Source organism: Mytilus edulis, chromosome 8 (genome assembly GCF_963676685.1).
Source record: "Mytilus edulis chromosome 8, xbMytEdul2.2, whole genome shotgun sequence".
NCBI lineage: Eukaryota > Metazoa > Mollusca > Bivalvia > Mytilida > Mytilidae > Mytilus > Mytilus edulis.
Window position 1 is genome coordinate 88,513,331 of NC_092351.1, and position 16,964 is coordinate 88,530,294.

The 16,964-nt window shown below is 33.9% G+C and overlaps 2 protein-coding genes across 3 annotated transcripts; both read right to left on the reverse strand.

Moving 5' to 3' along the window:
* Positions 1-234: 234 nt before the first annotated feature.
* LOC139486556 (iduronate 2-sulfatase-like) lies at positions 235-1,921 on the reverse strand. The gene has a single exon (XM_071271477.1). The coding sequence runs from the start codon at positions 1,821-1,823 to the stop codon at positions 297-299; it is 1,527 nt and encodes a 508-aa protein (XP_071127578.1). The 5' UTR covers positions 1,824-1,921; the 3' UTR covers positions 235-296.
* A 2,807-nt stretch (positions 1,922-4,728) lies between these two features.
* On the reverse strand, positions 4,729-16,038 carry LOC139486558 (transcription initiation factor TFIID subunit 7-like). 2 transcript variants are annotated; one of them, XR_011655602.1, is made up of 10 exons: positions 15,883-16,038; positions 15,106-15,237; positions 14,671-14,751; positions 13,217-13,313; positions 11,491-11,549; positions 9,394-9,574; positions 8,085-8,371; positions 6,358-6,417; positions 5,282-5,708; positions 4,729-5,041 (listed from the first exon to the last, which is right to left on the reverse strand). XR_011655602.1 is itself a non-coding variant. In XM_071271479.1 (9 exons), exons 1-9 carry the CDS (start codon positions 15,964-15,966, stop codon positions 5,679-5,681), a joined length of 1,011 nt encoding a protein of 336 aa, XP_071127580.1. In that variant the 5' UTR covers positions 15,967-16,038; the 3' UTR covers positions 4,729-5,678. The 2 variants fall into 2 exon arrangements, 1 of the variants encoding a protein (XP_071127580.1); XM_071271479.1 differs by having other exon boundaries at positions 4,729-5,708.
* Positions 16,039-16,964: the final 926 nt, after the last annotated feature.

Genomic DNA, 16,964 nt, shown 5'->3' on the forward strand with positions numbered 1-16,964 from the left:
CATTGCTCACGATGAAACGCGTTTTTACATTTGCTAAAATAATTACTTCTCTTTAAAACTTGAATATACTATTCTCAGATAAATGATAGAATAAAAAATATATTTTATAGCTATGTTCTTCTGGAGATGATGATAACATTTGAGAAATATCCTTGAACAAATTAAGGGCAAAACTGAAGCGCGTAACGCCACGTCCATTACAATGAGCAATTACTTTTGTCACAAACAACAACATGAATAAAACATTTTTTATTTAATTTTAAATATTTTTGCCCGATATTTACTAAGCATGAGTTTCAACGTCCAAATCCATGTGATATTGCACTACTTGGAAGTGTATCTCTCCATCCAGCACGTAGCTGTTGACTCAATTGCATTTTGATGTTAGATTGACTATGATAGTGGACTTTGTTGATGTTTTCATGGGGGTCCACCTGATGATCGTATAGTTCAGCATCAACAACAGTATTCCAGTCGGGTTTATAAGTAGGTTTATTGAATCTAACCCATTCTGTATATCTATAACGTTCAGTAGTAATTGTATATCCCATAATATCATGGTGACTATGCCTACGCGGGTATTGAGAAAAGGATGCATTTTTCCATGCAATGTTTGGATTTTTGATAAGAGGAATAAGACTCTGTCCCTCGTGGCACACGGAAACAGTGGCAGAGTTTTCTGGACACAATGGGACTGGACTCACTCCAGCGGCTTCAACTAAAGTCGGAAATAAATCAACAAATTCTGTTAGTTTTTCACTCACAATACCATTATCAGTCATGCCAGGTACCTTTACCATCATTGGAGCATGCGTATCTACGTTGAAGTTCGTGTGTTTTGCCCAAGCTCCGTGCTCACCTAGTTTCCATCCATGATCCCCAACAAATGACACTACAGTATTGCTGTCGAGTCCTAGTCTAGAAAGCTCGGCTAACACATTACCTATTAAAGAATCTACCCAACTAACAGATGTATAGTAAGCGCGGCGTAATTTTATAACCGTAGCGTGTGGTAGAGTTGTATTAATGTCACCAGTGAATTTCGTATCCTTTATGTCTTGGTAACTCCATAATTCATTAGAATGTGTCCAAGCAATTGTTGGCATTGATCTTGGAGCAAATTGATTATCTGGCACATGTACATCACTCCATGGGTAATTATGAATAAATGATTGAGGGAAAACAAATGGTAAATGTGGTCTATAAAAACCAACTGCTAAGAAAAATGGTTTATGACCGGATTTGGCGGCCGGGGCGAGATGCTGCAAGGTATTGATCGCATGATCAGCTATCTGTTTGTCTATTAAAGGTCTGTCTTTTAACAATGAATCTGGAATGCCTTTCCAACTATGATTTTTATCTTCCCAATTATGATCTCCTCTCAAATATGGCATACTCCATGATAAAGGATCGTTATTGTTAGAAGCGACACCTGGATGATAAATTTTTCCCATTCCAGCAGTTTCATAACCTTTCGATTTGAAATATTGTGGAATCGTTGTAAAATTACCCCCGACGCTTCTGAAATATGTGTATAGATCATACACGTGCGTGGTATCTGGCCGTCTACCAGTCATAAATGATGCTCTACTTGGTGAACAAAGTGCTTGCTGAACGTATGCCCTTTTTAGAAGCAGACTTTTGGAGGCAAGGCCATCGATGTTGGGGGTATGCATCAAAGACTGACCTGATCCTGGGAAATATGGTCCATTATATGCTCCAAGCTGTGGTCGTAAATCGTCCATCACTATAAATAATACATTTTTCCTGCCTTTTGAAATTGCCAATATATTAACAATGACAAATACCCATAACCCTTTCATTTTAGCTCAGTTTTTTACGCCAAGTTCATCAGATATTGATAGTATATATAATAATAGTCAGATCATGGACTATAATAACCAATGAACCTTGCAACAAGTACATGTATACATAAGAAATACTTAAGTTATTATCTCTACCACGTGTTCAAGTCTCACGATTCTGTGAACTATGTACTTCAAAATGAGAATAAGAAATTGACATACTAATAGTTTAACATCTTCACATTTTCACGTATCTATCTGAATATAAAAATAAGTTGTATGATTGTTAAGGAGACAGCTATCAATCAGAGAATGATAAAGACTACAATAGATATTACTTTTGGCTTTTAACCATCATCAGGGTACAAACCATAACGTATACGTAAACTTAGTTAGCACAAACAAAAACGCTCCGACCCGACATTAAAAACGTGAAAACCGACAATCCCAACTAAAAACAGTAAGCGGGAAACCAATTCGTCAAACAGCAACCGCTGAACAACAGACTCCTAACGTGTTTTACAACAAAAAATCGGCATTACCCATTGGCGGATCAAGAAATTTTCATAAGTGGGGGCCCACTGACTGACCTAAGAGTGGGGCCCGCTCCAGTCACGCTTCACTGATTCCCTATATAAGCAACCAAATTTTTTCCCAAAAAGAGGGGGCCCGGGCCCCCTCTAAATCCGCCTCTGTTACCATGGGAAACAACTGTGTCCCTTGAGGCTAACTTCATATACTAGTAGGAACTTTGTAAGACTTTTGATAAATTTATAAAGTGTAAGCGATTTATTGATAAGAATACTTTTTACCTGTCTTGACTTACTTCTAGAAATTGACAATAAAAACAAAACTTTACAACAAAAGAGATAATTTCAGCTTCCAAATTGTGAACTTTCCATTTCTATGTAACAACATTCCAGCAGCACCTGCATGCGGAGTATATATCTGGCAATTGGTACGATATTCCAGGGCTTGTATTTTATATCATGATAAAGGCTTGCTGCTCACAAGGAAGGTATTAAACCAAGAGTTCCAAATGGTGAGGGTGAGAATATCACCTTTGAAAATTTTATGGACGCCACCAAGAGTTGCTTGACTATTATGGAATAACCGTTTCACAGATGATATCGAATATGTTCCTTATGTCGTAACTAAAATCCCATTCCTTTTACACGAATGTGACCTACTGCATTGGACTATTTATCCCGTTTGTTATAGCATGAGCAACACGTCGGCCGGTGCCACATGTCGAGCAAAATATGTTTACCCTTCCTGAGCACCTAAGATCACCCCCAGTTTTTGGTGGGGCTTGTGTTGTTTAGTTATTAGTTTTCTATATTGTGTCTTGTTTATAATTATTTGTCTGTTTGTCTTTCACTGTTTTAGCCATGGACTGTCCCTCTGGTATCTTTCGTTCCTCTTTTACATTCATATGGGCTGGTTTTTTCCATATTAAAATACACATGCACCAGGTACTAACATCATTAATTCATTTGCTTATCTTTAGTGTTTTGTCGAAAATTAAAGTGTCCTCACTTTTGTTTAGTCTTAATATTTGAATATATCTTTCACTTGATGATGATACATAACATATTTTATGAAGATACGGATTTTTTTGTGTTATTAAAATTTGCAGTTACAAAATGTTAGAAATTATTATAAATTAAGCAATATATCTCCCTCATGCAAAGCTCTGATTCCTTTTACGGATTTGGCTATACTTTTTGGACCTTTTGGATTATAGCTCTTCATCTTTTATATAAGCTTTGGATTTCAAATATTTTGGCCACGAGCATCACTGAAGAGACATGTATTGTTGAAATGCGCATCTGGTGCATGAAAATTGGTACCGTGAATGTTATTAAGGTCCAGGCCGTTATGGACAGTTTAAATTATTCTCTTCCTTTCAAATTACAAGTATCTTAACCAGCCTGTTGGCACCAAATCGATAAATTAACCAATATTAGATAACTTCTATGGTGCCAAGATGGAATTGGAACCTAGAAATCTCAAAAATACAAATAGTAGGTGCACCTCATTCCTGATGGTAAATATGAAAAATTTAAAGATACAAGCTGCTTCCAATGAGTTGTTGACTAAACAGTGTCTGGACTCTGATGGATAATTGTGTCATTGGCAAATACATATAGAAATAAAATGTGATGCAGAAAGCTACTTCAAAGCATTATGGTTGCTGTGATCCAGACATTCTTATTTTTTTATATAAATCAGACCATTTTTTTCTCTCTACATCTTCTTACTTCATAAACATGATAAACATTTTTCAATTTAATGAATTTCATAAGAAGACAAGGGAATTTGCAAAAAAAGGTTTAATTTAATGATCATTGAAGACTAGCTTAAAATATTTCCTGTAACAGGCATTTAATATGTACCCTTTTCAAATAAAAAAAGATACACATTACTAAATTAACTCATCATAGATACCAGGACTAAATTTTGTATATATGCCAGACACGCGTTTCGTCTACGAAATACTCATCAGTGACGCTCGAATCCAAAAATGTTAAAAAAGCCAAATAAAGTTCAAAGTTGAAGAGCATTGAAATAAATTTAATGTTGTCTATTATCCATTGCAATAAATACATTTCCTCATTTCAAATACACATTAACAAATATCTTATATCTTAAATAGCAATATAATGAGGAAAAGACAACATCAATAAATAATTTATACAACTTTGATTCATGATTTCAAGCAAATCAAAGATAATAGTAAATTAAATCAATCTTAATAATTTACTAACATCAGGCCTTGAAGGCATTAAAACTTTGCTCAGTGATTTTGTGTTTTGAGCATGTTTCGAGCATGATTTTTGTGCTCTGAGCACTGAGCAAAGTTTTATGCCTTCAAGGCCTGATGATAATGACACTGATCTAACAAGTAAAATAATCCCTGTTTGAATTTTTATATAAATTTTATTGGTTGCCTTTCTTTTTTAACAAATAAATTTTAGAGATACACTATAGCTCAGATAGATTTTGATTTGCCCACCCGCCCACAGTTGGAGTAGGCAACGGTTGGGCAAAATTTCTAGATTGTCCACTCTGCCTTCCAATAGGAGTAGGTATGCAAATTCTTTTGATATACACTTGTAGGTAAAATCAATTGAAAAGGTAGTTAATTATATGTATCAATATCTTTACAAAAAAAAGAAATAAAGCTAGAGTAGGCACAGGTGAGCTGTAAAAAACATAATCTAAAAGGGCTGCTGTGTATAAATAAAGGCAACAGTAGTATACCGATGTTCAAACTCATAAATCCATGGACAAAAAACAAAATCGGGGTAACAAACTAAAACTGACAGAAACGCATTAAATATAAGAGGAGAACAACGACACAACACTACAATGTAACACACACAGAAACGGACCAAGCAACAGACAAAATCCCACGAGAATAACAAATATAACATCAAAACCAAATACATGAATTTGGGATAGACAAGTACCGTGACGTTAAGACGTTAAATACATCATTAATTGCATAGTATCTCCTAAATTTACAATTCTGCAACATCTTAAAATCTGGAGTGATGACACATAACCAGCAAATAGGATCCAGATTTGTCAATAGAGCTTTGCTTACAGGCAACACAAAAAATTTGGAGCCAAACCAATCCTAACCTTGCAACAAACTGATAGAATCTATCATGGCATAGATATAAGAAGATGTGGTGTGAGTGCCAATCCATTTCAACTTTCTTCTCATTGTGAAAGAGGACCTCTGCTCCGAATGGTAGATAAGTACATGTATGTTTACAACAAAACTTTTTCTAGAAACAGTTACATTTTTGGCTCTTGTTTTAATCCTTGTTCTTTCAACTAACATCTTTCTGGTCAATTTTCTCAGCCCAACATTGATGATAATATTTCAAACTGCAAATAAATAATAATACACATTTTAGGATTGAATAAAATCTTTTATAATATTTAATCACTGGAAATTCAGAAATTCAGAAATGAATGCAATAATCATGATAATTGGACTTGAAAAATTGCAATAATACATGCACGTAATTATTTCTGAATTTACACTAATAGGTACATGTTCATCTCATTGTCTTTAATTTCCACTGGTACTTTTCATATATCTTTACATTTGCCTCAATATAAATATTACTTACAATGTATTAGACCTACAAACTGCAAAACTTGAGAAAAAATCCAGGGAGTGTAGAACACTTCTATCTGTAGTTTTATTTTATTTTACATTTCCTTCAACCTTAAAATCTTGACATCTAAACAATGCTTTTTTTCTCATTTATATTTGAAAAATGAAAATGAAAAATACATCTTTTGGAATACACTTATGAATTAATTAAACAAACAATTTTTGTCTTTGGGTTTTGTTTTACTCAATATTTCACTGTCTGTTGAATGTTTTATGGACATTTCAGTCTTTACATCTTTTTCAGTCAATTTAGTGTTCCTATTGATTTCAATAGCAATGAATAGCGTGTCCTTCTTTTGGCATAGTTTTTTAATTTGCCTTTTCATATCTTTTTCTTAACCATAATTAACAAACCTCTTTGCCTTTCTCATCCTCTTCTTTAATGGTTTTATTCAACATTTCCTGCATTGTTTGCTGTAATAAACACAAGACTTTTTCATTACGCATTGTACAATTTATATCACATGTAAATTCTAACATATTATAATCTAAACATATTGATTCAACCACTGCATTAAGTGTGAAACAATATTCATCCACTCAACAGCTAAATCTTCAATTTTAAAAGAGGGACGAAAGATACCAAAGGGACAGTCAAACTCATAAATCTAAAACGAACTGACAACGCCATGGTTAAAAATGAAAAAGACAAACAAACAACAGCACACACGACACAACATAGAAAACTAAAGAATAAACAACACGAACCCCATCAAAAAACTAGGGGTGATCTCAGATGCTCCGGAAGGGTAAGCAGATCCTGCTCCACATGCGGCACCCGTCGTGTTGCTTATGTGATAACAAATCCGGTAAATAGTCTAATTCGGTAGGTCACATTCATGAAAGGGAAGGGGATTGTAGTTACGACGTAAGGAACATATCCGATATCATTTGTGAAACGGTTATTCCATAACGGTCAACCAACTCGTGATGGCGTCCGTAAAATTTACGAAGGGATGATTTCAACTTCACCATTTGGAACTCTTGGTTCAATAGCTTCCTTGTGAGCAGCAACCCTCTATCAAGAAAATCATGATAGGAAATGCAAGCACGGGAATATCGTATTAATTGGGAGATATATACCCCGTATGCAGGTACTGCTGGAATGTTGCTACTTAGAAATGGAAAGTTCACAATTGGAAAGCTGAAATCATCTCTTTTGTCGTAAAGTTTTGTTTTCAACCGACCCTCATTGTCAATTTCTAGATATAAGTCAAGATATGACTCGTCCAGCGTTTTATATATTTAAAATTGAACTGTGGTAGAGTGAATAAATATTGTATTGCAAGAGATTTGGTGGTGCAATCTGTTTCCATCTGTTTCTCTAATGATTTTAAGATGATAGGCAATCTTATTCCTTCTTTTCATGATAATCTGCAGAAAGATGCGTTCTTTCTACGTGACACCATCAAGCATGGTCGCCTTGATTCATGAGGTCGCAATGGGAATTTCAGAGGAAAGCAAGAAGATTTGACATCATAAACAAATATTGACCAATGAAAATCTGAGATCAAACAAACCACATTTTGATTAAATAAAAATAATCAACAGGTCAGGAAAAGGATAAAACAAGTAAGAATTATAGAAAGTAAGTTATTTGTTCATAGCTGTTCCGCAACTGGAATTTGGAAGATGTATCATGCTAAATGCACTGTGGATTCATTTATTATTGTTAGTGAAAATTTTCCTGGATTATGGTAAACTTACATGATGGTGGATATTTAGAGATAAATCACCAAATACACATTTTCATTTTTATGGTTTGACCTGCCTGGTGACTTGCACTATAGGTGAGCATGCTAATAGGAGGCCATTGAGGCAGTAGGATAACAAATGATTTGATTTACATTTTCTGTGTTTTAAAGCCACTTTTAAGTACCGTTTATGGGCTATTTCTTGGCGGCCAGTATTTATTGGTGGAGGAAGCCCGAGTTCCCTAAGAAATTTATAGAGCTTCAATAGGAAAACACACAATTAAGATGGTGTCAAGTGCACCCGCACAAGCAGGGTTCTAACTCACAACCTCAGTGTTCAGGATAATAAATGAAAACTTTGACTAATACAAGAAAGATAACTCCTACCTTTAACATTGGATTCTCTAACGTTGCCACTCGATCTTCTTGTGACTGTCTCCTTCTCCTGATCTCCTCCACCTGTCTCTTTAACTCTGTCAATTTACCCGCCAACTCTGCTGATTCTGTGTCATTCATGGCGTCCTGACTCTCAGAGTTAGCCATGTCCAGACTGGCATACGAAGTCTGTCGAGGGATGAAGGAACTACTACGCGACATTTCATCTTCGCCACTATCCATGATGTTCACATCTTTTTCATCGTCTTCATCTGAACTGCTTAATTCTCCAAATATGGCTGAAAATAACATTGTACATGCATTATTTAATTTAATAATAAATTTAGAAACAGAAGTGAAAATAAAATTTTATATATAATTTTTTCAAAAGTTTCATTCAATATAAATTATAAATAAAAGTCCCTTCTCGAAAATCTGCATACCTGCAAGTATGACTGTCTAATAACTTTATAATATTAATATTACAATTTTTCTGCTTTTGAAAAACCATGCACCCAGTAGTAGTCAGCACTTTGGTGTTGACATAAATATCAATTATATGGTAATTCTTATAAATTTACTGTTTGCAAAAGTATAAATAATTCAAAATACTATGGATTTTCTTATCCCATGCATATATTACCTTATCCATATTTTTGGGTCCTCAATGCTCTTTAATTTTTACTTGTTTGGCTTTCTAACTACTTTGATCTGATTGTCACTGATAAGTTTTCTGTAGACAAAACACACGTCTGGCATATCAAATTATAAGCCTGGTACCTTTGATAACTATTGAATATATACTACTCAGAGGGTGGTAAAGGGGGGTGCTTGCATGAAAAAAACGTGAAATAAGACATAATTTCATGTTGAACGTAAAATAATTTCTGTAATGAACGTTGCACGAAAAATAAATACTTTTATTTGAACCTTTTGTGACCTTCTTGTATATATTAACTCTTTGTTTTACTTGATATTCCCGATTTAGTATACACATTTATGATATAATTGGTTTACAGCTTTTAAAAAAGTATTTCTTGACGATCCCTGCCAAGTGTTTGAATTTTATTTGAAAAATACCGAGCATGCAAAATAAGACTTTGAAAATCATGATGCACGTAAAATTAAATAAGCAGAACACGTTGAACGAGGCACCCGTCTTGCACGGAACATCAAATAAAAAAGTAAAAACATGTTGAACGTGAAATAAAAAACGGCTATCACATTGCACGAAAATAACCCTTTACCACCCTCTACTCAGTTCTCACCATTATCAATTTTACACCTAAAACTCTGTATCAGGTGTTTTGTTAATACTCACCATAATCTAGACTAGTGGTTGTATCAGATCTATGTATCAGTGGTTTATCACTTCCTCCTTTCGTCTGACTTGACGACACTTTCTCTTCCTCAGTTATTAACTCCCATTTAACATCTATAGCCTCAGCATCCTGTCTGAACAGTCGCTTTACTTCTTTTTCAATGTCGGGTTGTTCCATGTACTAAAAATTTAACAAGACATTAACAACATGTTAAGGTGGTACATGACACTACAGGGAGATCTCGCGTTAATATCAGCTGAATGTTTGAATCACATTCTATTGTTACAGAATTATTAAGCTTCTCAATGATCAAAATTAGTGTTTTGTCAAACTGCTATTTAGCCAATTTTTCATATATGGTGTGTGGTTCAAGTTTTTTGAAATGTTTATATTTTTTGGCAAAAGGTCAAAGTAAATACTTGTCAAAATTTAATGAAAATTAAACAAGCCATTTTAAAGTTAGTATTCAGTGTGAGCCAAGGCTCTGAGTTGAAGATTGTACTTCTTTCATTTTTTTATATAAATAAGGCCGTTAGTTTTCTCGTTTGAATTGTTTTACATCAATTTTGTCTTATCGGGGCCTTTTATAGCTGATTATTTGGTATGGGCTTTGCTCATTGTTGAAGGCTGTACGGTAACCTATAGTTGTTAATATCTGTGTCATTTTGGTCTCTTGTGGACAGTTGTCTCATTGGCAATCATACCACATCTTCTTTTATTTATATACACAGGTAATACTAAATGCCCCTTTCGCTAATGTGGGGGCATTAAAATAGTATGTATGGATGGGTGATCAATATCCAGTCAGGGCTCACGCTACCAGCAACTTGGGCGAAGAAGTCGCCTTCCCGACCGTCACTTCGCTTTCCCCGACCCCCAAAAGCGAAATCAAGTCGCCCTGTTCTTGACGATACTCGCTTTCAGTCGCTTTCGTCATCGGACATTTTCAATTTTTACCAAGTTGATATAACATCAATTTTTTATTGATAATTAAAGAAATTCAGACATAAACGATTCATTATCTTTAGAAAAGAGGTTGAAGCATTGTCTTCGCAGTGTGTAGCAGGTTATTTGATAAAAATACAACCTTTTATCACTTCATGCATTTTCGTAAGTTCCGGTGCTTGTTACTCGAAAACGTACATCAACCTAAATTTCGGCGGCAAAATAAGTTTGTTACTTCATTTAAACGTGATAAAAGTTGCCTCCAGTAAATGTTTAATCCATTTATTGCATTAAAAACTTCATGTTCCTTTTCAAATAACTTGTCAAATATCGTTTATTTTTGTAAATTTTCTTGCATTCGTCCGCCATTGACCGATTTCTAAACTACGGATCTGAACCGGACCAGCTATGACCGAAATCCGTACTTTTACAATAATTACTACGGACGCACGGACGGAACAGCTGACAGAAGAATATTGATCCCAAAGGGAAAAATTACGCATTCCACACACATTAACAGACTTTTGGTTACATCTAATTGATTGGTGTATATAATTCCCTATATTTTTTATGGATTGTTTCAAACTATTGATTAAAGTTGCTTAACTCTGAGACTATTATACTAATTTCAATATATTATGGCCCAGCTTAATAACTTTTATATTTTTTTATGAGAAACACTGAATTTCATACACAAGATAATTTTTAATTAAATTATAATAATGATATATTATAATTTCTTTACATTTTTTAAAATAATTTTTTTTTTAGTGCTAGATACATTTAGTTGGAATAAGTTTCTCACAAGAACCTTAGTAAAACTTAAACAACTTTTAATTTCAAATGTTACTTTAATTGTATTTTTTTTTACTCAGATATGAATTGAACAATATAAAAAGAACATTATTTACATATGGCCCTTTATACTATTGTAAAATCCAAACATTGTAGCGCACCGCGCGAATGAGCACTTCTCTTTCAAATCTCACCACTTCTCCCTATCAGTTTCAAAAAGAGAAGTCACTTCTCCCTATCAGTTTCAAAAAGAGAAGTCACTTCTCCCTATAATTCTGAAGTAGTGTGAGCCCTGTCCAGTTGTAAATATTTAATGCATATTATATATATCAGTTTATGTTGACATTCTGCATTACCTTTTTCTTTAATGTTTTCCTGAACCTTCTTTTCTTCACGTTTTTTAAAGGTGGAGTAACTGAAAAGAAAGAAAAAAAAACAATTCAAAACATAGTTTCCTCTTATTATGCATTTTAAAGATATAATCAGATAAAAAATATTTTCTCTCTTATGATATCCTTTCAAATGACAATTTATCTGAGAAAAGGTTGCAATCCCATCTAGTATTTGAATTTGATTCCCAAAACCCCTTTTCTGCACAATTCTAGTAACTACATGTATGACCACATTCTTGAACATAGGATTAGTGACTACGAAATCAAAATAGAGTTTCCCCTCGTTATATTATACCTTATATTCAAAGAAGGATTACAAAAATGTGAAACAATTCAAACTAGAACAATAGGACTTCCATTCCAAACATGAAGTACAGTATAGCAGTTATTTTAGCTTATTTTCACTGATAGAACATAATCGACAAAATAAATTCTGCCAATTTAATAATGCACATACAAAGGTATTGATAAAAGTTAAGAATCTGCCAAAATAACAACCGCAAAATATTTCGTATACCTTATTCAATGAAAATTGTTTAATATTACACCTGCGAAAATTAAAGAACCTTAGTGAGCACGCTCACATACCCCACGTCCCCACATTGTCATTGGAGAAATTAATTAAGTATAAGAAAAAAAAATTGTATAAGAAAAAATATTGAATAATAATTTCCTGTCAATATACATAGTATGTCCTTATTATCTACAACGTTTCATGAAATTCTGTTGTGTGGTTTGAGAGGAGTTGCGATGACAAACTGTTGCAGTAGTACATTAAAGTAAATAGGTTCAAAGGGGCGTAACTCCTAGAAAAAAAATTGAATCGCAATTTCCCGTCGATATGCACAACTACATAGTATGTCCTTATTATCTGAAAAGGTTTCGTGAAATTCTGTTTTGTGGTTTGAGAGGAGTTGCGATGACAAACTGTTGCAGTAGTACATTAAAGTAAATAAGTTCAAAGGGGCGTAACTCCTAGAAAAAAAATTGAATCGCAATTTCCCGTCGATATGCACAACTACATAGTATGTCCTTATTATCTGAAAAGGTTTCGTGAAATTCTGTTGTGTGGTTTGAGAGGAGTTGCGATGACAAACTGTTGCAGTAGTACATTAAAGTAAATAAGTTCAAAGGGGCGTAACTCCTAGAAAAAAAATTAAATCGCAATTTCCCGTCGATATGCACAACTGCATAGTATGTCCTTATTATCTGAAAAGGTTTCGTGAAATTCTGTTGTGTGGTTTGAGAGGAGTTGCGATGACAAACTGTTGCAGTAGTACATTAAAGTAAATAAGTTCAAAGGGGCGTAACTCCTAGAAAAAAAATTGAATCGCAATTTCCCGTCGATATGCACAACTACATAGTATGTCCTTATTATCTGAAAAGGTTTCGTGAAATTCTGTTGTGTGGTTTGAGAGGAGTTGCGATGACAAGAAACAGGACTGACGGACGGACGGACGGACGGACGGACGGACGGACTGACGGACGGACGGACTGACGGACGGACGGACGGGTCAAAAACATTATACCCTGCGCAACTTCGTTGCGTGGGGTATAATAACCTGCTATACAGTAATTTTTGTACTGCATGCTCATTTTTTATTTTCTTTCTGTGTCTTCTTCCTAACATTACCATTTATATAACCGATTTAACACTTTCATGTCCTTTAATGAATAATCTGGTACTTACTGCCATGAATATACTGATACTTTTTATCTTTATCTTTTTTCTTTAGACTGTCATTTTCATCTGACATGGGTTCTTCATCATTTGTACATAGCAGCATCTGAAATTTAATTATAATTTTTTGCTATAAGAATCCTTACAATCACATAAAAATATATATAAAAGAGGGTGTTTGTTTGATTAACTTGATTCTCTTGGAATTGCCATGCTCTTTGCATGTTAAGAACCCTTGCAAAAACTCTTTGAGGGATCTGTAGGTGGCCTGTTGCAAGGCAAAATTTCTGTCCCTATTCAATATACCCTCATTTTCAAGTGGCAGTCCAAAGTTCTCCGACCATCATCCGGAATGGCCTCTATTATGACAAGACCTACCCATTGTTTTTATATTTATCTTGTTCTCATCCTGAACATGCATGAAATAATTGCCACTGGACGTTGAGCAACCAACAATCAATTGATTCTCTATGATATTGATTTGTCTGTCTTTTTATGTCTAAGATTTCTGATGTATATCCCCCTTTTTTTTCTGAACAAATATGACCTAAATGGAGAAACTAAAAGGAATTATTTAAACAGGATTAAGGTGCAAGCTCACTTAAATTTCAAGGGCCCATACACAGAGCCTTATCCAGGATTTTTTAGTGGTAAATCAAAACTCACCTGAGATAACAGGCATATAGTTTTGTACCCCCAGGCATACATTTGTCTAAAAAATACTGGTCAGTGATGCTTGAATCAAGAATTTTAAATGAAAAATCAAGTACAAAGAATTGATATAAAGAAGAAAGCAGGGGAAAAGGAGAAAGTAGATTTTGATTACCCTGTCTGCTTCATAATGTTATTGGTTGATTGGTGTTAACGCCTCTTTCAACACTATTAATTAATATACAATTTTGTCAAAATTGCAGCGACCAGTTTTTATTGGTGTAGGAGGCCAGAGAGAACCATCAGCATTTGATAGGACAACTGATAATTCCTAGTCAATTAAGATTGAAGATGAGTGCACCAGCCATGTGCAGAAATCAAACTCACAACTTCATTGTTGACAGGATAGTGATACATGTAGATTAGTGTGAAAAACATATATTGGCTTGAGTGTCCTTTAAGCACCTACCCTTGGTGACTCCTGCATATGAACAACAAAACAATTGTTCATATGCATCAGCCACGAGGAAGGACTCAACTCAAAAGCTATTTTTATAATGGATGTGATGTTAGTGCATGGTCAATAAACACTTAATATACTGGTTTACATGACTACATGTGTTGTTAATTCAATTTATATTTCAAGTTTTTTTCAGTTGTATTTCTTTTTTATTTTTTTTGTGTATTGTCTATTGCAATTGTTTGATATAAAAAAATCAATGTACTGATTATGCCTATAATGGGTCCTCTATTGGAAATAAAATTTATCTATTATCTATCTAATATCTAACTCTTATAATTAATATCCATACCTGGCATAAATCTGCTGTTTTATAAGCTGTTTTGTTATCAATGGTTTTATAAGATTCTATCACACAAGGCAAATCCATCAGCTAAAATAAACAAAATTATTACAATTAGATGATGTAAATGCTGAATTTTTTTAAATGATGTTTTCACTATTGTGTGTAGGACTAACATGATAAGAATTCCAGTACATTTGTATCTAAAACTTTCCCACTTAAAATTTTGAAATTATAATACATTGTATCAAGAGGCAGACAGCATTTCTGAAATAGTATAATATTTATCAGTACACTATATATTATTGTAGCTCAGAATGATTTACCAAAAGAAGTTATACATTACATTTTTTAAAAGACAAAACTCCCAACATACCCAAGAAATCTAGGGTGTGACTAATATTTTGTAATATTTATCTCCCTTGTAACATGTGTAAGTTTTACCTTTGCATGAAATATATCTGTTCCATATCTAACAGCTCCATGTCTATGATCCTGGTTCAGTTCTATACTTATTCTGTCTTTAAGTGTCATAGACCCTGATTGGACCTCTCTCCGTAAGGCCATAGCAGATCCCTGAAATTAAAATAGTCTTTACTAATATAGGTTTGTACATCATCAGCAGCTTCAGACTTCTAACAGTGATTTATACATGCACTGACATGGACGTTATCTCAAACGTAATTTATCTTACAGATGGATTTTAAACTTTAATGATTTTTTATAAATCATTTAATATCACAATTTGTAATTTCGGAAAAAAATATATTAAATGTGATAAGAATTATATTTTTCAAGGATTTAAAGCTAAACCCTTTACCATGTTTACAATACAAGAAAAACATGGTCTCATATGATATCAAAGCTCTAAGTCCCGCTAAGAACTACATGTACCACTCTGATGAAAGGGTTTTCTTGAGTCAACCTCTAAATTTCAATGTGGTAAATGATTGTTATAGGAAGAATCACAGGAGTTTGAAATCCTATCAATAAGGGGGTAAAAATATACCAAAGTCGACTATCATACCAAAGTCGACTATTACACTGTGATAGTCGACTTTGGTATATTTTTACCCTCTTATTGATAGGATTTCAAACTCCTGTGGAAGAATGAAGATGAAAACAAATCAAACTGTCAGACTGTCTAACAAACAAAACATAGACAAACAAAACATACACAAAACACAGCGGTATTTGCAACTTCACAATATTGATAATTACCGGTGGAAGGCGTAAAATAAACTGTTGTTCTAAGTCATGCAGTGGTTCACCAGCTCCTTCTTTTTTCTTTGCTTTGGAGCTCATTTTAGCAGTGTTGATTGGTTTTTTTCACTTCTCAATCAGGGCGGAAGTCACACTGTACCAACAAAATACAAACCAATTTACGAATCCCATAAAATTTACGGAGCGTCTGATGTGCTTTGTTGTAATTTATAGATCTTTATAGAAAAGTTCCATTCTTTTACTTTTTATGATCTTTTATATACATATTGTTTTACACAATATTACAACAAAAACACAATGAAATTATTGGACAAAATACAAACAAAAAAGCATAACCTTGGGGTCTCACTAATTAGCGACAACAAGCGTCAAGAAGCGACAACAAGCGTCAACAAGCGACAAGAAGCGACAACAAGAATTATTTTAGCGACAACAAGTATAAAATGAGCAGATATGTCTAATTAAAATGAGATTAATAAAGGGGTAGCTGAGATACTCTTATCATACTGAAACAAAATTAACGGTACCAATTTTCTTGCACCAGATGCGCATTTCGACAATACATGTCTCTTCAGTGATGCTCGTGGCCAAAATATTTCAAATCCAAAGCTTATATAAAAGATGAAGAGCTATAATCCAAAAGGTCCAAAAAGTATAGCCAAATCCGTGAAAGGAATGAGAGCTTTGCATGAGGGAGATACATTCCTTAATTTATAATTATTCCTATCATTTTGTAACAGTAAATTTTAATAACACAAAAAAATCCGTATTTTCATGCCAGTACCGAAGTACTGGCTACTGGGGTGGTGATACCATCGGGGACTAATAGTCCACCAGCAGAGGCATCGACCCATTGGTAGTAACAAAATTAACGGTAGTGTCACAACTTGTTGAATAATTATGCTAATATTAAAAACACATTTGAATTTTTCACTGGTCCATCAATACTGTACAAGAAAAACACTTAAAAGTAGATTGAACATAATAAATAACAACAAAACTGCCATACCATGTGTTGGCATATACATGATATATACACAGCTGAATAAGACGCTAAAAATTATCAAATTCGGAAAATT